Genomic DNA, 23,206 nt, shown 5'->3' on the forward strand with positions numbered 1-23,206 from the left:
ACGTGATGGGTTGTCTTCTTTTAGCCTACTTCATGATGTTAGGCAGGTCCTATTTAGGTAATTGTTTTATCTATATATCTGGCAGTGATTAGAAAAGTGTGTGGCTTGTGAAATTGAACTTTCAGCTTTCACAAATTAATTGTAGCTAATCACAGTTAATTAATGTTTTAACCTGGGGGTTGGGTTCACACAGGGTCAGATAGGTTTGGTTTAATAAATAATATCATCATTTGAAAACTGCATTTTGTATTTACTCAGGTTATATTTCATTGATGTCTAAATTTGTTTGGTGATGTGAAACATTTTAGAAGAAAGCTGTAAGAGGGCAAATACCTTTTGCCTTTGTTTGTGTACTTTTTAATGCAGCTCCTAATATCTTTTTCTCATTCGGACATTTTGTTGTTGAGTTGCATGAGCTGTAACTCAGTGGGAGGTAGATCTCTAAAGGATGAGATTAAGCCTAAACATAAATGAAAGCCCTATAAAATATAAACAGCAAACTCAGGAGGGGAAGAGTTATCACTTCAGTGCTGTATGCTGTATTGTAAAATAATCCATCAATCTTAAATTTTTTGCCTGCTCTGCCAGCATTTATAACTGAATTTAAATCTCTCCCCTGCAGATCGACCCAAAGGTGGCGTTTCCCCGCCGGGCTCAGCCTAAGGTGAGTGCCCCCCCACGAAACGGGTTAACAGCAAGTTGATGATGTCATATATCACCCCTAATCCCTAAATCCTGGTTGGCTGGGGTAAGAGTCAGGAACGTGACCAGAAAAGAGCTGCAATTCATTTGTTAAGCCTGACACCGTGACCCTTTTCTCTACTCCGTGCTCCCTGACCTCTGTCCTGTCTCCTGAAATGATACAGACACATTTTAGTATGGGCTTCCGGATGAATCAGTGCTGAACAACATTTCTCAACTGAACCGATGCATATCTAAGCACACATTAAACTTATGGAAATAGCAGACGAAGCTTAAACAGAACCTCGTTTTACTACATTAACATCTGCCTATATAAAGGCTATGTTTGTCATGAAAGATATCTTCTCATTCTCATTGTGTTTCTAGCTTGTCACCAGGACAAAGAAAATCTTTGTTGGAGGGCTTTCAGTCAATACAACCATCGAAGATGTGAAGCAATACTTTGATCAGTTTGGAAAGGTGAGTTTTTATTAACCTGCTGCTGCTTTCTGATGCTCTGTGTTCAAGCCACTCTTGGTGCCTCAGCCTGGTGTTATCCTTCACAGAGACAAACATCTGAGTAGAATTTTAGATGACTTTATTTGTCTTATCACTGCACTCACTGTTTATTTTTTCTGCTTATACATGTTTTTTCATTGTTGGACCTGATTTATTAATACTCTATCCATCAGTTATTTTCAGCTCTTCAACTTGTTTACTAAAAAGTTACTCCAGTCACAGCATAAAATAAGCTGGACATACGCAGTCACTTTCTTAATTATGCACCGAGTATGCAAGGACGTTGATGGGGCTAGACTAACGCTGTCGGGGGAGGACTGTGGGTCGGACCAAAGCGCAGACAAGAGCTCGGTAGCCGCATCTTTGTACTTCCTTGTTTATTCAAAAAATATCCAAAACGTAACAAAAACACTGCAGGGATGAATCATAAGTACAGTCCAAAACTTACATGAACTCTGCAGGTCACTTAAGGCAAAAACGTAGCAAAAATGTAGCATAGTCTCCAAACGAAGCATAGACAAAGCATAGACATGGTAGGGAACGGGGTAGTAACAGAACGAACCAGCGAGGAACTAAGCAAACAGAACTACTAATATACACAGAGCACAGAGAGGGGAACAAAAGGCAGGTAATCAAAGAAACAGGGAACAGGTGTGACATGGACGCAGGGAGACAGAGGGAGCAGGTGAACCTAATAAGACTAAGACATGAGGAAAGGGACTGATTAACAAAACAGTGAAACAGACCTAAACGAAAACTACAGACCAAGATAAAACAGAATCAAGAATAAACATGAACTAAAGGAAACCGAGAACTGGAGGTAGCACAACAACCTAAGATCTAAGGACTAGCAAAAGAAACCATAAAGTCCAAAAATGTCACTCCATGACATTACCCCCCCTTCAAGGTCGGATTCCAGACGACCACTTGAAGACCAAAACAATAGTTCAAAACAACCCGACCAGGGCGGGCGGAGGGGGCCCCGGAAGGAGGGCAAGAGTCCAAAACACAAACCACCGAAACAGGGTGGGCGGAGGGGGGCCTTGGGAGGAGGGACAGAGTCCAAAACAAAAATAACTCCCAATAAACAAAACAACAAAACCAAAGTCCATAATCTCCAGGGGAGCCTAACAAAATCCAGGAGGCCGATGATCAGGGGGCCCGCGACGACGTAGCCAGCGAAGTGGTTGATGATCCGGAGGCCGCCTGCGACGAAGCAGCCAGCGAAGTGGCTGATGATCCGGAGGCCTGCGGCGAGGATGCAGGCGCCTCGGAGGTCTGCGGCGAGGATGCAGGCGCCTCGGAGGTCTGTGGCGAGGATGCAGGCGCCTCGGAGGTCTGCGGCGAGGATGCAGGCGCCTCGGAGGTCTGCGGCGAGGATGCAGGCGCCTCGGAGGTCTGCGGCGAGGATGCAGGCGCCTCGGAGGTCTGCGGCGAGGATGCAGGCGCCTCGGAGGTCTGCGGCGAGGATGCAGTCTGCCTGGAGTCCGACAGCGGAGATGCCAGGCAAACCCACGAAGCGAGGAGTCAGGCAGAAACCCAGAAGACTTGGCCCTGGCGTCCAACTTGGACCCAGGCTGCAACGAGTCAGGCAAAGAGTCAGGCAAAGAGTCAGGCAAAGAGTCAGGCAAAGAGTCAGTCCGTATCTCCAGTAACACCCCCCAGAGGAAACTGAGCAGGTGCTCAGGACCAGGTCTTGGAGACAGCCCATCCATGGGCTCCACCGAAGCATGGTGTGGGAATGGAGGCAGCCCGCCCACGGGCTCCTCCGTGTCATGACGAGGCTCTGTAGACCCGGCGACGGCCGGCTGAGGCTCTGTAGATCCGGCGACGGCCGGCTGAGGCTCTGTAGATCCGGCGACGGCCGGCTGAGGGTCTGTAGACCCGGCGGCGGCCGGCTGAGGGTCTGTAGACCCGGCGGCGGCCGCCTGAGGGTCTGTAGACCCGGCGGCGGCCGACTGAGGCTCTGTAGATCCGGCGACGGCCGGCTGAGGCTCTGTAGACCCGGCGGCGGCCGGCTGAGGCTCTGTAGATCCGGCGACGGCCGGCTGAGGCTCTGTAGATCCGGCGACGGCCGGCTGAGGCTCTGTAGACCCGGCGGCGGCCGGCTGAGGCTCTGTAGACCCGGCGGCGGCCGGCTGAGGCTCTGTAGATCCGGCGATGGCCGGCTGAGGCTTTGTAGGCTTAGCTGCATGCTGTGAGTCCAGAGGCATGGCTGCCTTAACGGCTACGAGAAGAGGATCGAAGGGACCTCCAGCGGAGAGTGGAGCTGGAGCGTCTAGCCATCCCTCTGCAAGAAACTCATCTAGTAAGATAGTGTGCACGTCAACCAGATCCTGAGGATTGATAGTCAAGTGAGGAACACACTCTAGGCAACGTGACTTCATAAGTTCCTTTTTGATCTCCTGCAACCCGGCCTGAACCCATGGCGGAGCAGGAGGTCGTACTGACGACCGGAGACCAGCAGAGGGCATGACAAGCTCAGGTGCTGCTGCTACTGAAGCTGTGGACGTGACGAGCTCAGGCGCTGCTGCTACTGAAGCTGTGGACGTGACGAGCTCAGGCGCTGCTGCTTCTGAAGCTGTGGACGTGACAAGCTCAGGCGCTGTTGTTGCTGCAGCTGTGGACGTGACGAGCTCAGGCGCGGCTGCTGCTGCTGCGGACTGCTTGCGGCGCCGGCGACATCTCCGACGAGGTGTGGCAGGCTCCGAACTGGGAGAGTGCGCTGCAGGCAACTCTGGCTCCGAAAACGAGGAGGAAAAGCAGACTGGAGCTAGTGACTTACTCCAGGGATGAGGAGAGGGTCTGTGGCGCAGCGGACCGGTACCCGGAAGAGGCCTAGCCAGTCTTGTGCCCCAAAACGGTGACCGCTGCTCTCTCTCCTCTGCAGCCTGACGTGCGCTCTTCTCCGCAGCACGTCGGAAGTACTCAAACAAAGTAATCCTCTCATTGTCTGCTTGGTCCATCTGTTGGCTGGTTCGTAATGTCGGGGGAGGACTGTGGGTCGGACCAAAGCGCAGACAAGAGCTCGGTAGCCGCATCTTAGTACTTCCTTGTTTATTCAAAAAATATCGAAAACGTAACAAAAACACTGCAGGGATGAATCATAAGTACAGTCCAAAACTTACATGAACTCTGCAGGTCACTTAAGGCAAAAACGTAGCAAAAACGTAGCATAGTCTCCAAACGAAGCATAGACAAAGCATAGACATGGTAGGGAACGGGGTAGTAACAGAACGAACCAGCGAGGAACTAAGCAAACAGAACTACTAATATACACAGAGCACAGAGAGGGGAACAAAAGGCAGGTAATCAAAGAAACAGGGAACAGGTGTGACATGGACGCAGGGAGACAGAGGGAGCAGGTGAACCTAATAAGACTAAGACATGAGGAAAGGGACTGATTAACAAAACAGTGAAACAGACCTAAACGAAAACTACAGACCAAGATAAAACAGAATCAAGAATAAACATGAACTAAAGGAAACCGAGAACTGGAGGTAGCACAACAACCTAAGATCTAAGGACTAGCAAAAGAAACCATAAAGTCCAAAAATGTCACTCCATGACAAACGCATATTTGCATAAACTTGCATGCAAGAGTTGCATATGCAGAGAATTATGAAGGAGGTTGCCACGATCAGGACCAAAATCAGAGCTGCAGTTACTCTAACACAACACTTGCTTTTTAAAGTTGTTTGCCCAGAAGTTATACAACTTGTAAAATTGTAATCAGCTGGGAAGATATTACATTTATGGGTTTACCATACTAATTAGATTTAAAAAAAAAAACATAAAGAAGCAATGTCCCTCAATGAAACTTAAATGTTAAAGAAAGTCTTAATTTATATAGTCAAATGAACAAAAAACAGAAAACAAATGTGTTATTCCCCATTGGGATGGTAATTAGTTAATTCAAATATAAATAAAACAGCTAGTAAACAGACCTGACATCTGGTAATCTTCCCTTTTACATTCATGAGTTTTTACTTCTTCTGTGCTACTACTAGCAGAGAATATCTATGTTTTTTATATGTAAGGGCAGGGGAATGGTGTTCAGTGAAGCACTTGTTCAAGTTACATTATGCTTTTTAACAACTTATTTTTTGCAGTTCCTCATTTTACAATTATGTTATATTTTATTCTCTCGTTTTTTGTTAGCTAGCCATTAGCTACCTTAGCTAACTAAACTAACTACTCAAACTCATTCCACTTGAAGCTATTTATATTATTTAAAATTCCCTAGCCATTACTTTTGTTGCTTATTCAGAACTTTTCATTCTGTTGTTTCTTGCCTGCATGCTAGTTATGTTTTTAGGCTCTTATAAGAAAGACGAGTTGTCACAGTACTGTAGATGTTTAAACAAGTTTTTCATTGTTGTTTAATCAAATTACCCGAGGTAGACTACAGGCTTTCTGTGTACCCACTCAGATGTGGAGGCTCACCCCACAGAACAACAAGTGCCCCTGGGCAGGAATCATAATGTCATATATTCATCCGCTAACCTTTATAGCTCCAAACTGTTTTCTTCAGTTAGGAAAGGTAAGATAGAAAACTGATAAAGGTGTTTGGCACTAAGCCTGACTCTGCATTCATTGGTGGTTTTGCTAATCTGCCACTGTCCTAACTCAATGTGTTCCTTTGCCTCCTTTGTTTGCTGTTTTGCTCATTTCCAATCAAATTGCCGGGTTTTTTTCAGCCTCAGCGTTTGTCTTTCTGTAGCCGCTTTGAATGAAATTTGGGAAAAGAAGCCCATGCTGTGGAGACAGATGAGTGGCCGGGGGAGAGGGAGGAAGGAGGAAGAGAGCAGGAGGGGAAGAGAAGAAAGAGATGGCAGGGGACTGAAAGGGAAGAAGTAGCCCCCCATGGAGACAGAGGGAGGGGATCTCAGGGAAGGTTGAAGGGCAGAGAACAGGGAGGGACGCTGAGATGGTGAGGAGCATAAGTGACTATTAAAGGGGCAAAACCACTCACTGATGGGACAAAATGACATGAAAACTAATCATAACGCATCCAATTTTGAGTGAGTTGTATTAACTTTTTAAAAGCAACAACTGTAAGATTCTCCCCCTTCTTAGCCGAAATCAGGACTTCAGTCACCATCCCGTTCCACATAAACAGCTCGTGCTCCTGCCCCTCTCTGCTTGTTGCCGTGGTGACCTGCCTTTGCCCATTGTCCTGCTGTAATCCAATGTATTTTTACCCCCCCAATAAAAAAGTGTGAGAAGTGTCCATTTGCATGAACAGAAAGATGTGTGTGCGCGCGCATGAAAATGTGACAGTGTCATCGTCATGGCTGCAGAGAGAGGCGAGCTTGCATACATTTGTGGAAACACAGACAGACATTGGGGCTCACAGCCGCTGATCCACTTGTCACAAACATTAAGTGTGCGCCTGTGCTGCTGTCGGTGAGCAGGACAGTCTGAAAATGAGCACCGCTTTAGGATGTTGGCCTAATGAGTTGGAAGAAATTAACAGCGTGAAGCTCCTTCTGTCTTGTGTCTGGCTGGGCTTTCTCTATCTCTCGTTCTCTGTTGGCCTCTGACTCATGCCTGTGCTATTACCATATTTCAGGTGCTAGTTAAAATTTTAACGCCTTAATTATTAGCCCTGAATGCAGATTCAACCTGTGACCATCACACCCGTTCAGGTAAGCCGTGCTGACATGGATGAGCTTTTCTAAAATGGCAGTTTGCTGCTGTGTGCTGAATCAGTTCTCCTTGGTGATTACACACACTCATATCTAAGACAACACTCCCTCCGCAGGACGAGGGAATATTTGGACTGTTTGGACACGTGAGACCAGAGCTGTATCATGGATAGTGGCAATCCCACAGTGCATTCCCACAGTGCAGGAGGTATTTCTTGTTTATTATCTGAGCCCAGCTACAAGGTGCAGGTTTAGATGTTTCAGCGCCCAGTGTCCTGTTTATTTTTTTATACCATGGCTCCGCCTTGCAAGAAAAACACAGAATGCGCTATGCATTTTACGCAACTCTTTGATTTGCGCTGGGGTTTATTTTTTGGCAGCATTACATCTCAAAACAAAGTAATGTCGACCTTTGAGGCATTTTCGACCACACAGAGGAGTCGGAGGTTTTCTAACTGAACAAATCTGAGCTCCTGTTGGTGAATGTTTCCAGGCCAATAAGACTGCAGAAAGCATGTTTGTTTGAGAAATACATCTGAATCCTGAGGTGGAGGTCCTCTTCTTTTTGGCCAAGGCTAAAAACAGAAATTATCCCATCCCAGAAGTGTTTTAAACTGGTATTTATTTCAGATCCTTTGTTCGTATAGCCAGTTCTGTTAAAGCCAGGGAATCCCTGTTTTTATACCTCCTTATCCTGCCTCCCCACTCTGCATACCTGAAACTAGGCTACCTGACAAGGAAAACTGATTTAAACCCCAACCCACCGTCCAGCTTTTTTATTTCTGTGACAAAAAAAAGTGGATATGTTAGTGCGTTGACCAAAGAAAGAAGTGGATAAGTCAAAAAAATGCAGCATGGTCGTGGCAGACGGGGGAATAAAGTTGGGTCTCCGCTCACCCATGTGAGCTGGCGATTAGAAGGCTTGACTGAACACTTTGTCTGCTGGCCTGTTTAGAAAGAGATGGCCGGAGAGCCCAGAGCGAAAACCGAAGAGGGAGATGTGAAGAGACAGCGGGGGAAAAAATGTGAATGCCACCTTTCATAATCTCTCAGAAAAGTTTAATGGACTTGTCAGCAAACACTTGTTCTTCGGACAATAGCCGTACGCTTCAATAGCAATGGAGTATTTTTAAGCCTGTGCTCAAAAGGCAGCTCAGGATCTCGATTGACCCTTGTTTCTGTAGATCTGAGAAGCCAGAACTTGAGAATATGACCTTAACTTTTCCACTATGCAGAATAACTGGTGACTGTGCTGCTGCTGTAACAATCTCAGACTCCCACTGCTATGCAATCAGATTGTTTTACAGCACCCTGGGATGCGGACATTGTGAGAGGAATTGAGCTCGCGCACATGACTGAGTGGTTTACATGCCTACAGACCTTTACCAACAGCACACTAGAAATTCTGTACATTAGAACAGCAGTATTTTATTTATTGTTCTTGAAAATATGATATCTTTTAGAGTACATATTGCTAATGCTAATTGCAAGATTAGCTGTGCTAGAGATGCACTGATCATAATTTTGCGGCTGTATTCCAGGATCTGGTTTTTGTAAAGGTTTACATTTTCATGTAAACCTGTTTAATTTTGCAACATTAGTCCTAAAACCATCTTAGTGCTACCCTCTTTGGGTTGTACATGTCTACATCATGGTATATACCCATGTTACTCAGACACACGCCCTCATTCTGTCCTCCACTGCCTCTACAGCGCTGGCTTTGAGCATTGCTGAGTCAGCGCCTTGAGCCAGCGGCTAGAGCAGATAAGGCTCAGGGCCGCTGGGCTCCATATAGCCTCCCTCAACCTCCGATGACGTGGAGGGTGCAAAATTCTCCACCATGATTTAATATGTCAATAAAATTCAGCTAGCTTTACCTCGTCCCTTTTACCTTAAACCCCGTCCGCTCATCCCAACACTTGGCCCTACCCCTCAGTGTCTCTTTGCACTGCCCACTTTGGGGGCATTTTTTTTTAAAGTTGTCTAGGGGCGGGGTTATGCTTTTACATCAGGTTTAGTTATACTTTAAGAAGTTATAGGAACAAGGACATATAAGTAAAGCCTTTGTTTTGGCAATGTTCATAGCTTGCACGCACGATTTAAAGGTTCTATGCCTGCAAATCCTTACCTAAAGCAAATTAGCATTTTTGTACATCAGAATATATTCATTTTTATACGTGATAAATAAACAGCAAAGCCCTTTCTCTTTTACAATAGATATTGGTAATGGTAATGCTAACTGCAAGGCTAGCTGTGCTTGTAATTACAGATGCAGACATTTACCTGAAGAAAATTAGCATTTTTGTACATCAGATTATTCTTATTTTCATGTAGGTCTTTTACAAATAAAAAAAACAGCCTAAAATGTACCAGGTTTAGTTATCGTTTTAGATTCGATAGTGCTAATGCTAACTTAAAGACTAGCTGTACTTGTAACTAGAGATAGATTGGTCATAATTTAATTGACAATTTCCAGTATCTAAGTTTTGACCGCATTTGCTTGAAAACTATTACTATTATAAAGACAAAATGATCACAGCGTCGTAAATTTTAACTGGCATATTACGGTGACAGTTAACCCTTGCTGGGCTAACTGCTTACCTTAATTTTAAGACTTTTAAAAGGATGCATTTCTAGATTCAAGAGGTATCATGACAGAGAGAGATTAATGCACAATATATCACAGATATATTGTAATTGCAGTGTTACTCTACCCAATACCAGGATGGCAAAAAACTGCTTGGACCTCAACAATAATTCCAAAATGCTAAAGCAAATGTTTTAGGAGGGCATTACGATGTTTTGGCTAAGTCATTAACAAATTGCAACTGTTGTTTCATGCAAGTTTTCAATAAAACCAGCATGTCAGGCTTAAAATAATTAATAATGTTTTTCAGTATCTGGATAAACCCTTTACTATATGTGATCTATATTTGCAATTAACACAAAGAAGAAAGCATTTATTTATTTCTTTCTTTCTTTCTTTCTTTTTTCCTTTCTTTCTTCGAACAATCAAAAAAAGGAAAAAGACAATTTAATAACAAAAATATTAAAATAAAAAAACATACCTATGTCTATATACATATGTACATATATTTACATATACAACTGATACAAAACAAACAACAACAACATAAAATATCCAGCAAATATTATGTAGACAAATCTCAAGGTGTTTGAAAAGGGAGCAGGAAGAAGCGATAGCATTAGCACAGTTTATTTAAGGATTAGCTTATTTAGCGCTACTCATATCACTGGGATTTTTACCAAAATTTCATGTTTTTCTGAAGTCCTAAAGTGTGAGTTAAAAGCTGAAAAAGATGAAACAGCCTTCCTGGTATCAATTGAAAGTCATACTCTCTGTCGTAGTCTGTATGAACTGCAGATAATCCTCAACATCTCAAAAAATAGTTTCCTTTTAAATAGTGTTATAAATCTCTGTGCTTTCTCTGACTTTATTTTAAACGATTTTAAACACCTTACCCATACTGAAAATGGTTAACATTAAGTCTCTTTCCCTAAGTGAGAGCTTCCACACTGAATAGTGTTTGTGCCAGTGTGACCTGGTAGTGCACTTTCAGATCTGATTTTGAATTTCTGACCAGCTAACTCTACTCAAATGATTAATAAAACACATAACAATGAACACATTTAAAACATAAAAAACTGATAAAAAAAAAATAAAGGGAGTAACCTGCTAGTGAGTTCCACACAGATAGTGATAGCAGGTGATTAGCATGTTTGCATGGAGCTGTCTACCTAGCGTCCCCATAGCTCTCTGCTGTGTCATTGAGTTTGGACAACCGGAAGGGCGGAAGACATGAGAAATTAGAGGAGGGGGGGGTGTAAAAACTGAATGAAGGACAGAGATAGAGGTTGGGAGGAGCGCTGGATATGTGTGTGTGTTTGTGTGTTTGTGTGTGCGTGCGATCAGGATATACGTTGACACAGAAGATAGTCAGGAAGGTTTTTAGAGCAACCTTGATCCTATGCGTGCTCATCCACCTGAAAGCAAGCGTGTCTTGTTTTTCATGTGAGATAAGTGTCTGAAATTGGACGGCTGGATCATTCAGAGGCCTCTGCAGCTCATGTTACACCGGTTTGAGTTTCACCTGATGTTGACAAATGGAAATAGCCGTGTGGTCATACACGGCACGTGTTTGCTCTGCGCCACAGATTCAAAGAGCTAAAAGTTTGATTCTCTCAGTTGTTTAGCTTCTCTGTGTTCCTTCTCTTTATGCCATTGGAGCTCGAGCAGAAGCTGCAAACTTTCCTGCCGGTGAAGGACAAGTGAGGGAGGGAAGAAGGGAGGGGCTGGAGGGAGGAGGAGGTGGAATATGAATAGGGCAGTGGAGTGAGTGCAAAAAGGAAAAAGAGGAGGGAGAATACAAGGGTGTCGTGCTGACAAAGACCCTGAATCACTTTGTTTTCCATTTTAAAATTCACAATCATCTCTAACAGAATTTCCAACCTCCATCCCAACTTTATCCTCAACTGATTTTTTGGAAACCATCCCTTTATTTTTCTCCTTCTTTCACATTCTGTCACTCTTGTTTTCTACCTCGTTACTCTCCATCCCATTCAATAAAGTGAGTTGTATGCTAGAAGGGAGGGATGGGGGATGCAAGTTCTTCTAATTGAAATTCTTTACAGAGTCTCCATGGGAATAGTAAACTTTGCAGGGAGGGAAAGAAAGAACAGTGAGGGTGAACAAACGAAAGGAAATAAAATGAGCTGGGAGAGGGCTGGACAGAGTTTATGAGAAGTGAAGTGAAAGAGGGAAGAATAGGGAAGCATTTCCTCCAACTCTATCTTATTTAACTTTGGTAGATTGTTTTCCATTTGATTTTTCGCGGTTTCTCTCCATCGTTCTCCCCCTTGCAGCCGCCTCCTTTGTCACCTGTCTGGCCCATCCTTTGTCCCCGTCCACCCTCTCCATCTGTTTTCCCTTCTTACTCTAATGCTAAAGTGGAACAATGGCACCCCATGCTGGGTAATGATGTGTGAGCGTTAATATGTCCAAGCTCATGTATTCTCTACTCTGTTCCCTCAGGTCGATGATGCTATGCTCATGTTCGACAAAACAACCAACAGACATAGAGGTAACAGTTAACGGCACACACAAACATACATTTTTTGTAAATATATGTTGACATTCAGAAATGGGTCCCTGGAAATGAAAGGAGAAGCAGCGTGATAGAGTCATTAGGTGAACTGCTGCAAAACAGGCTGCGTTTTTCCTCCAATCACATCACTTTGTCTTTCCTCCGCTCCTCGCCTCCCCTCCTGCTCCATTTATCTCTGTCCGCTCTGTGGGTGAGGGCAGGGCCCGCTGAGGGTCGCCATACAGAGTCAAGATGGCTACAGGCGATGATGTAACTTAAGGAGACAAGCGAGGAGATGAAGGCTAAGGAGAGGCAGAAGAAAAAGAAGAGCAGAGAAACTGATGATCATCTGGGTTCAGTTTTTAAAAAACCACACCCACTCTCTCCCCCTTCTCTATTATGCTTATTTCTGATTGACAACCATGACATGCAAGAGTCACCACCCCACTCTGTGCTTTGTGTTATGATGATGAATGCAGAGCAAAATGTTTATTTGATCGCTTGTTTTTTGTTAGAAGAGAAGCAGCCAATCATTTATTCCTATATTTGTATCCGTTTATCTCTATTAGGTTTTGGCTTTGTCACTTTTGAGAATGAAGACGTGGTTGAGAAAGTTTGTGAGATCCATTTCCACGAGATCAACAACAAAATGGTACGTAACTGAGAATTATTCCCACAAGAAAAATGTATGTAACATGAGGTAATTGCTTTAATTTAAATCTGATAGGCAACAGTTAGTTCTAGGGCTCCTAAAATATATTGATTATCTATAATACAGTTATTATAATGTTACCTTACATTTTTAATTGTTAGTTTGATTTTCATTCATAGACATAATATAATATAATATAGTCATGCTAAATTTCTCGCTGAGTAGTTTTCAAGTACTTACTGTGCAGAATATTACGCCTCTTGCTATTCTGCCTATATTTGCTGGTTAATTTTACATGCTTTCTGCGTAGTTAAAGCCTGTAATCTGCAGCTGAACAGATATGTCGCTCATAGGTTGCTAACAGCAGTTTTAAAACAGTGTTATCTTAATTAGAGTGATTTCCCCGATGCTCTTAGTTTTTTTATTTAGACCAAAAACATTTCCAAACAGCCAAATTTATCTTTGTTGTAGGCGAGGGGAAAATAATAGTATCCTTCAGCCTGCTGACCAGCAGTGTTCAGCAATAGTTGGGGGAGGTCACCTTCTGGCACATTCTTTGGCATTTTTAAAAAAAGACATTAATGTGTAGTATGATGGAAAATGTGAGCAGTTTTGAAACCGTGTCTACTTAAAGCCTTGGTATACCTTGATAACAGGTAACCGGTGCATGCTGTCACAAAAGAAATCATGCTTACAAACCTGTGTATGTCCAGATGTTTATAAGTAGTTTTTAGTAAACACTCATTAAGTTTTACTTCGGTTTAGGTGGAGTGTAAGAAAGCCCAGCCCAAAGAAGTAATGACACCAACAGGCTCCGCCAGGGGGCGCTCCAGGGTGATGCCCTATGGGATGGACACCTTCATGCTGGGGATTGGCATGTTAGGTAAGATCCAAAACTAAAAATGCAGAAATTAACCTGATCTATTGGAAGAGTTTTTGAAGAGGAGCTTTGAAAATGGATGCATTTTTGTAGATGTTTTCTACAAATCTTTAAACAATTTTAAATCTGCAAATATTCTGGAATAGCTCCCATAATCTGGGAGTACCTAAAATGCTGCCACACAACAATTTAAGTGGTGGAGCTTCTTCAGTGCTGTTGAGACAATATTTGAACTGTTTGTCAGCCAGCCTTAAGAGACTTCTGTTTTATTTAACATTATCAGTCTGGTCAATTAGTCAACTTTCAATGTAACAGAGTAACTCAAGAACTACTTCCTTTCTTCCTTCAGAATAAGAGTCTCAAAGATACATGCAGACAGAGTGTCAAGTCAAAAGCATTTCATATCTGGACTTTATAATGATCACTTCACAAGACAAAGCCTCATCTTACTACACATCTAATAGCCACAATTACTGCAGTAATGTCTTTAAAATACAAATTAAAGGAAAAGGTACAATTAAGCACGGTTTAGTCTTATATATATTCTATATGAAGGCATATTAAAGTGAGGCATAAAAATAATTTACTTTGAACTAAAACCTGTATTTATTTTTATGCTTCAGAGCCTTTATGAATAGACTTTCTCAGAAAAAAACATCAAATATTTTCTTGAATTATCCCCTTTCCTTTGGTGTTATTGATGTCTCATCTATGATGTATGTCAAACAGAAGTTATAGAGTGAATGACCTTTATTGGAGAAAAATAGGGTTTGAAGATATTTTCATTGAGAAAAGCAGGAGCTCCTTCCTGTGTGGTTGTATTACTCCCCCTACTGGCCATTTAAGATAATTCTGTGATCAGTAACAAAAACTTTGTAAAATGCAGTATGTAGGTGACTTCATTTGGTAATAACTCGTCTCTGACTTATCTTTGAAAACCATTGGTATTTAAGTGATACACAAAGACATTTGGCATTACTACACTTTTCACCTGACCTGGAGGTTCATTTTAAATGTAAAATATTTAAAAGTATAAATTAGTCATAAATGAGAAAAAGTCGATAAAAGTCTGAATGATGCATTCATTGTTGCGATCACTACGTAAGCACTTAATAATGGTATATGATACTTTCTTTAAGATTGTCAATCCTATCAAATTAATAACTTTTTTTGGTAAAACATACTTTGTAGGAAATTGTTTGCTTAAACCTTGACGTTTTCACATGAGAGGTTGACCAATCAGATAATTTTCCCTGCTTTTTCCAGGCTACCCTGGTTTCCAGACTACTACCTACACCAGCCGCAGTTACACTGGAATTGCCCCTGGATACACCTACCAGTTCCCAGGTACATTTGCTTTAAAAGTTTAACACGCCTGGCTCTTCGTGGCTGTGTGGACAATAAGGTTTCTAAAAGCATACAGCATATGTTGATGAACAACAGCAGCCATGTTTTCCTCTCTGGCTTTCTGTGCGCACATACATTCCCGACCAAATCTGGCTTAAACAAGATTTTTCTTTCTGTTTGTTGGTTCCAAGCTTCACTTTTTTCTTTCTAAACTTAAACATGAGTTGTTAATATTCTCCTTTAAATTTTTACATCTGTGTGCTTCGTTCCACTTTGATGATTCTGTTTATTTAATCTGCTTATGTAATTGCCTTTCATTTAGACCGTATGGCTCCTCCTTTTCCTTTTGCTCCTGACTTCCTGACTTCCTTAAAGGAATTTTTTTTACTTTCTGTGCTTGTGCCTTCATCTTGCTGTTTTGTGTGTCTGTGGCTTTGTAGTTTGGCTTGTGGATGGAGACTGTATTTACAAAGCGTTCTCTCTCCTGACCTTCTGTGTTTCTAGAATTCCACTTAGAGCGGACCCCCCTTCTGACATCATCCCACCCCCCTGAGCTGACAGGTCAGTGGCTCCTTTCTCTTCTAAAGGCCAAGGGAGCGGAAAAAAAAACATTTGGCACCAAAACGTCAAACCGAACTGTTTGCACTTAAAGTCTTCTGTGCTAAATAGAGATTAAGAACATCACAGAACCCTTTATAGTTGTAAAAGTTAGTGTTGGCTTTACAGGTCCGTAGTTTTAGATAGAGATGCACCAATCAGAGTTTTGTGGCCAGTCCATGGTTGCCAGTTTTTGTAAGGCTTTGACCTGCAGGTACCAATTATACCAGATCTCAAAGTTGTTGGTTTGATTCCAGCTCCCTCCTGTTGATGTGCCCCTGGGCAAGGCATTTAACGTCCAGTTGCCTACCGATCTGTGTATCGGTGTATGCATGTGTGCACGATTGTAAGAGTAACTGGGTAAATGTGGCTGCAGTGTAAGGTTTGAGTGTTCGGTATGATTGGAAAGGCGCTATTTAATCCAGTCCATTTGATTTTCAATAAAACCATTATTAACAGTGTTTTAAATATTCCTTTCAAGTCATCTTCATTAATTATGTATATTAGGAGCAGACGTCGACGTCACAATGTGTGTGTTTGAGAAAGAGCAGTTGCTGTAAAACAGGGCAAAATGTTTTGGAATATACATTTTAAACTGTCTGAAGAATTAGGCTGTTAGAATTAAAAGTGTGTTAGCATTAAAAACTGTTAGCATTAGTCTCTGTATTTCCTGGAGCCATGGTTCTCAAACTGTGGTACGGGTTACAGTGGTGGTACATGGGCTACCTTTAATGGTACTGTGAAGAAATATTGGTCATATCAGTAACTTGCCAACTAATAATGTTTATTTCTCAGTATTTTGTGCTTTCAAAGACTGTAGAAATTCATATAGTACTGTTTCATAAAGATTTTATTAGATACAAATATTCAAATGTAAATAAAATATCTTTACATGACAAAATTTTATATGCTAGGCAGCCTTATTGGGTTTTAAGGTTGCGACTGGCAAAAAACCTCTACTCCAGGCGACATTTCTGTTGTCTCATCCCATCTAAAAAGTTGGAAGCTTCAACTTTTGAGTAAAAATGTAACATATGTTTACAATTAAGCAGGGTCAATGGAAATTTATTTCGGTTTTTGTGATATAACACATCAAGCTGGGAAAACCCGGGATTCTACTGAGGTGTTTATTAAAGGTTAGAGAACCACTGCCCTATAGAATCTGAGATTTCCAAAAGGTTGGCATCATTTCCAAATCCTGCATGTTCAATGACAGGCAGAGGTTGAAAGGTCAAACGAATAAAACACATTCAGCTTTCCTGGGATCTGCTGAAGTCGGTTTCGGGTCAATTTGCTTCAACAGTTTGGCAAAACATCCCCACTGTGGGAATAAATTCATGTACTATGGCTGATAGCTTCTTTTGTATCTAAAAAGGTTAGGTACAAAACAACCTTAACGACATAAATGACCAACATCTCATGAAATCCATCTTTTGCTATAGCCTAGGACAGGGGTCAGCAACCATTTCAATTCAAAGAGCCATTTCTGCCCTCGCTTCTAGTACATACATTTCTCTAAAGCCAAAAAACTTTTTGCAAATGATCAAGCTTACTATATAATTACTATATAAAATATATGTTTCATGGTTAAATTAAAGAACCAGAGTTGTATTGCTAGGTTTTAGAACAATGAGATTTTTACTTTTACAACCAGCAGATCCACCAGACTTCTACAAAGCATCTGCCTCAAAGCTGTTAAAATGCTAGTGTTAAACTTATTATATGAAACTTATTTTAGTTCTTTTTTATGTGTTTTTTCTCTTTAATCTACGATCCAAGTGATACAGTTTTGTTTTTGTTGTTTTAATTTAACATCAAAATTACAATCAATGAATTTGATTGAAACACATTCATTTTGTTGATGGAAAATTCCATGTTTATGGAAAATGAAGAAAAGCATGTAGCTTGCAGCCTAATGAAAAAAAATGATTGACCAAAAAAAAAATAAGGGAGTTTCTTTTTCCAAAAATCTCATTCTGTTGTGGGGTTTCTATGCAGATATGAAATCAGAAATCATTGTAGTTATGGAGCGCTAGAATATAGAGAGGCAGGGATGCACGATACATTGGCATTAACATTGGTTTTAGCTAATGTCAATTTCTAACATATCGCTTCGATAAGTAAAACTGGGCCGATATAAATAAGCATTGTTTATTTCCATTTTTTGCTGTTTGCGCATGTGTTTCGGGATGGGGAGGGGGTTGGAGGTATTTGTTTGGTCATGTGACAGTGATGCAGCACAGGATTGTTGGGTGTTTTATTGAAGCAGAAGAGCAAAGTCAGCGGTGTGGTTTTTTTCACAGTGTCGAAAGGGTAAGAAAATATATACAGTATAATATGCTAAGTATCGGTTATCGGCCATAACAACAATATTAATATCGGATTTCCATCTTGGCCCACATTTGCATATGGTTGCATCCCTACTCTTGGGCTATCCTATTGAACATAGTCATGCTGTCTGACTCATGGACAGTGAGAGCAATGGCAGCGCTATTTATAACTCTTAAAAGCTCTGCTGCCAATTTGGTTTGGTTCAGGATGAGCTGAATCCTGCATGACTAAGAAGCTATCATTAGGATGAACGTCTGGCAACGCTAGAGCAGCTGCTGAACACACTGCCCTCATAAACCTTCAAATGTCTATACATTTTATTTGTTGGAGATATAACACTAAACATCACCCCAAACACATCATCCGTTCAAGGAGTGAACTTTTGCAAGTTGATTGCTAGATTAAATTAGGTCAGTGGGCCATACTCAATATTAATGTATCTTTTGGTGCCTGTTTTTAGTCAGTGTTTACATGCTTCTACCTTCCCAGCTGTGTCATAGATGGAACCACCTTAAAGACGAGGTCGTGAACTGAGTAATTATGTTGAAAAATAATTAATGTAGAAGAAGTTACTAAAATAGTACCTAAATATGATGAAATTATTGCAGGGACTAGCCTCTGTGGCACAAAAGGCGCAGGAGCAGAAAAATTCTCAGTCCGGTGTATGCAACAGACCTGTCTTGTCTTATACTTCAGAGGAATTCATTTCCTACATAAAGGCTTTGTGAGTGAGAGGTTTCTCGACCTCTACTGATAAAGTAGAACAGCAGGCACCTTTAGGTTTGGTTATTTTATACATATGACCCAGATCTACTAGCATCTTTTTGCAGCTGTGTTTTTAAACCTTTAGGTTCACAACTCCTCACTCGGACATGTGACTTCTGTCGTTTTTCTTATCTGGTGAAGCCAGAGCCAGATGCTCCTGGATGTTGCATCCTGGGTGCATTTTTACCCCCTGTGCAGCAGTTGGATTGAAATAACGTGACAGATGTTTGAGCAGATGTAGATTCAGCCACACAGAGCTGTAGATTATTGCTTTATGATGTGATATCAGAACAATCCACAATGAGATGTTTGTGCTATAATGTGGTTTGTTGTGTAATCCTTAGCCATTCCCCTCACTGCATATGGACCAATGGCAGCAGCGGCAGCAGCAGCAGTGGTCAGAGGTATGTCTGTAACTCTGTGTGTTTTGCATATTTGTATGCTTGCTTTAGATTGAATGTTTGCACAAAGGCTTGCTTGAGCAAATAAAGGTATATTTTTAGAACCATGTGTGTATGAAGCCCTCTGGTGTCCAAGCTTGTCTTGTCTCTCCTGCCTCCCAGGCTCCACCCCATCACGCACAGCTGGCTTCCTGGGCACCAGCAGCCCCGGACCAATGGCTGACTTGTACGCTGCAGCCAACCAAGACTCAGGAGTCAGCAGCTACATCAGTGCCGCTAGCCCCGCCCCCAGCACAGGGTTTGGTCATGGTCTAGGGGTAGGTCATGCCTATTACATTCAGAAACATGCAACACTGCACATACATACTGACAAAGAGTGCATTCATTCTTATAACTGTGTCCTCAGGGTCCTCTGATTGCCACTGCATTTACTAATGGCTACCACTGAGGAGGCACAGGTCACAGAGGATTGGAGGGCTCCTCCTCTGTCTGCTGTTGTGCTAATCAGAACGCTGTCTGCCCTTTGACGGCACAATCTGATTGGCTGGTCATGGATCTCCAGCCCGCTCTCCTGGCACCATGTGGCTCCACCCACCGACTGAAGATCTTTTTAAAACCAGAACTCTTGTTTTGCTGTACTAATCTCACTTCAACACTTCCTCAGTTCTTCTCTTTTTTTTTGTCCTCATGTAGTGCAACAACTAGTACCCGCCCACCCCACCACCTTTCTTCCTCAGTTATCCATTTCTTTCTTCTATTGAAGCTGAGAGGAGAAAACTGCAAAAATATGTATGAGAAGCCGATGGAGTAGGACAACGAGGAACTGTTTTGATTATTTTTTATGATTTTATTATAATGTGACGTGTTATTTTATTATGAAATCTTTCAAAGCTGTTACTGATGTGATAAAAAAAAAAAAAAACGTGATATGGGGGCATTTTTAACAAAGGAAGAGCAAACCCAACAAAAAGTCCTTTTTTACGCTGCAACTGTCACTGAAAACACAGATGATGAAAAAAACAAAAATGTATATTTTGGTAGTCTTGAAAAACAAAAACCTTTGTAATATTGTTATTAATATTGACATAATAATGATAATCTGTAAGGTATTTTATTCTGTAATTGGTTTTAAAGCAATGTTTTTATGTCTTCCTGTAAGATATTGTACATAGAGGCGGGGTGGGATGGAGGGGATTCTCATTGGTTGGTTTTGACTGGATGTCATATGCTACTGTCTGCGAGCATCTCACTACTTTAACAGTATGCATATGGTTAAATGTGCACACTGTGGGTCAGTCTGCTCTTGTGTCACTTCAGTGCATTGCTGAAATGTGCATTTTCAGGAGTTTGTGTGGTATTTTTGCTCCGTTAATCGACCAAATTATATCGTTTTCTGCTTTACTTCCTTAAGATGCAAGATTGACTCTAGCAAGATCATGCAACTTAAGTTAAACACAACAGACTTAAGGAAGAATAATCACCCGAAAACAGGAGAAGGTGCAGTGCAGAGCTGTTCTTTTCAGTACATTTTCAGGATCTTATCTTCTGGCCTGTTTTCTCAAATTCGTCCCTTTTTCTGGATATAGCTCCTGAAAAATACAAGAACGACTCTTGCATCTTTATGCGACCTGTTCCAGGCACGTAAAATGGACTTAATGATAAATAGTAACCTTAAAGAAGGAGAAAATGCATGGCAGCAGTTTGCTATCAAGTAAATTTTTAGGATCATGTCTGGCATATTTGTTCTTTTAATCATGAAAGTCACCCCCTTTTTATTGCTTTACTCCTTCAAAAATGCAAGCTAGACCTCTGCATCTTCATGTGACTCATCTTAGATAAACAAAATCGACTTATGAAGGAGTACAATAACTGTAGAGAATGCATTGCAGCTGTCTATTATTCAAGACTTTGCGCATATTTGCAAAGTTAGTTAACAAAGTCATCCCCTTTTTACTTTGTTTTTCCAAAAATGCAAGTTGCATCACTTGCATCTTCATGCTACCTGTTTCTGCTAAACATAACGGACTTATGGAAGAATAACAACCTTAAAGCAGGAGAAATTAGGGATTCACAGGAATGGGGTTTGGCTTCACTTCCTCTTTTTGAAAGTATATATATATTTTTTTGAGCGGTTCTCTTAATGTTTCTGTTTTGTTGCTCTCTTACTGAAATACATGTTTCTTTTATGCGGTGTTGTCCACCGTGAAGACAAATGAAGGACATTCTCAGAGAACGCAGTTGTAAAAAAAGGAAAAAAAAAAAATCACAATCTTGTTCTGTCCTCTTATCACTGTTTGAAAGTGCATGTGGTTACATCTGAGCGTGTGTGAGTCCGTGTTTGTGTGCATACATTCAGAGTGTAATATGGAACTACTTTTGGCAGCGAAGGAGCATTTTTATTGCCTTTTTTCTTTGGTACTGAAAAAAAGAGGTCACCCTGTTCCATTTTGGCCCGCCTGCATTTCTCCTAAATCTGTGCTTCTCTGGAACCAACATATTATTGTTTATTATAAGGTTGCTGCTCCATGTGGAGGTGAACAGGCGGAACCAGAGCAGGGAACCAGAAATGGAACAGGGTCACTCCCCCAGTCTGTTCTGATACAGGAGCTCAGTACAAGATGACTCTGGCTGGCAGGAAATCCAGAAGAAGCAGATTTTCAAACACAAGCTGCCTGCCTGTTCAGTCTTCTTTTTCTGACGTAGAAAACTTTCCTGTTGCGGCCTGTAGCTCCCCTGTCAGGCTGGGATGTGGTTTAAAAAAAATAAATAAATAGAAACTACTGCTGGACACCAACACTGTAACTTTTTAAACTTACAATAAAGCAATAAGTTATTTTTTACCTTACAAATGAAAATAGTACTATTATTGGTAATAGCAGACAAGAAGTGGAAAATTCTGCGGCATTAAGACTTATTTTCTGGAAAAAATAAACTATATTTTTCTGTTTTGAGATGTTTTCCCCCTTGTATATTGCTTTTAAAGATGCTTGTTGTTTTGATGATGTATGGAAAAAGGCCAATTTTTGGAGTGGATCTCTGTGTGGGATCGGGTAAAGATTCTGACTGTCCCTCGCCAAGTTTTCCTTTTTTATTTTTCTTTTCTGACAATTTCAATTTGAAGTTCCTAATAAATTATTCTAAAGCAATTTGTAACAGTATTTTTGATCATGCCACTGACTGTACATTGTATTGACAGGCTGTGGTCAATCAATGTAGGCATCATAGTTTTATAAGGTGTTCAATAACTTGAAAGTCCTTCAGATTTGGTGATTAAATTATTTCCAAGCACATGAAATGCCCTGTGCATTTTACAGGTTCCAATTGGCAAAAAGTGTAAAAAGCGTTAAAATAAATTAATCTCATTGCAGTGGCATAATCTCACTAAAAATAATAGAATAATTTATGCTATAAAAGGTTTCTAGAATTTTAATCAGTAAACCATGATTTGTGGTCATTCCAGGAAGTAACATTTTTCTGCACCCACTCTACAAAATAAGAAAGATGAGAGAACATACCATTCAGCTAAGGCAGATGTGTGTGGAGTTTTGTAGGAAAAAAATCTCACCTAAAATTTTAAATGACTCAAGCTGTGGCGAGTTTATCTTGTCGCCATGTACAATGAAGACGGTCAGGGAGACAACAGAACATATGAATCAATATGTGGAAAAACACCTTATATCCAATGTTAAGTATGGTGGAGGATGGGTGATACTGTGGGCCTCTTTCCCCTTGAAATATGACAAAGATTATGACTTTTTTAAGCAATGACATTTTGATAAGAATGTGGTAGCTTCTGAAACAAAAGCTAAAAAACAAATGTGTTAAGGAAAAAAAACATTCATAAACACGAGATTCTCCCCATGTTAAATAAATGTACACAAAATCAGTGTTGAATTTCTCAGTCTGAGATTTATTCTACTGTAATCAAAATTATTTTATTAAGAATTTATATACATCTTGTTTCTAAAAATTGTGGAAGGATCAACATATTAGCAACATACAATTCCAAACGAGAAGCGATCAAGTCCACACACAGCTTCAGTTAGACCAGCTAGAAACCACTGATCAGGCCCAAAATCTGGGTGAAGTGATGGACTCAGACCTGAACCTCCAAAGGCACATAAAGACGATCACTAAATCGGCCTATAATCACCTGAAGAAAATTTCCAGGATTAAAGGACTAATGTCCCAGCAGGATGTTGGAAAACTCATCCATGCACTTATCTTTAGTCAAATTGATTACTGCAGCAGTGTCTTCGCAGGTTTCCTAAAAAGTC

The 23,206-nt window shown here is 41.2% G+C and overlaps 1 protein-coding gene across 1 annotated transcript in view; it reads left to right on the top strand.

Moving 5' to 3' along the window:
• The window catches only part of LOC124856899 (RNA-binding protein Musashi homolog 1-like), a 34,994-nt gene extending 12,919 nt beyond the window's left edge, over positions 1 to 22,075 (top strand). Inside the window, exons 5-14 of the mRNA XM_047347851.1 lie at positions 623 to 664; positions 1,069 to 1,161; positions 11,905 to 11,953; positions 12,526 to 12,608; positions 13,374 to 13,491; positions 14,755 to 14,835; positions 15,340 to 15,396; positions 18,873 to 18,932; positions 19,092 to 19,246; positions 19,336 to 22,075. Coding sequence (XP_047203807.1) covers positions 623 to 664; positions 1,069 to 1,161; positions 11,905 to 11,953; positions 12,526 to 12,608; positions 13,374 to 13,491; positions 14,755 to 14,835; positions 15,340 to 15,396; positions 18,873 to 18,932; positions 19,092 to 19,246; positions 19,336 to 19,377 — 780 coding nt within the window. The 3' untranslated portion in view covers positions 19,378 to 22,075. The remainder of the gene's footprint in view (positions 1 to 622; positions 665 to 1,068; positions 1,162 to 11,904; positions 11,954 to 12,525; positions 12,609 to 13,373; positions 13,492 to 14,754; positions 14,836 to 15,339; positions 15,397 to 18,872; positions 18,933 to 19,091; positions 19,247 to 19,335) is intronic.
• Positions 22,076 to 23,206: the final 1,131 nt, after the last annotated feature.

This window comes from Girardinichthys multiradiatus, chromosome 20, assembly GCF_021462225.1.
Source record: "Girardinichthys multiradiatus isolate DD_20200921_A chromosome 20, DD_fGirMul_XY1, whole genome shotgun sequence".
Taxonomy (NCBI): Eukaryota; Metazoa; Chordata; class Actinopteri; order Cyprinodontiformes; family Goodeidae; genus Girardinichthys; species Girardinichthys multiradiatus.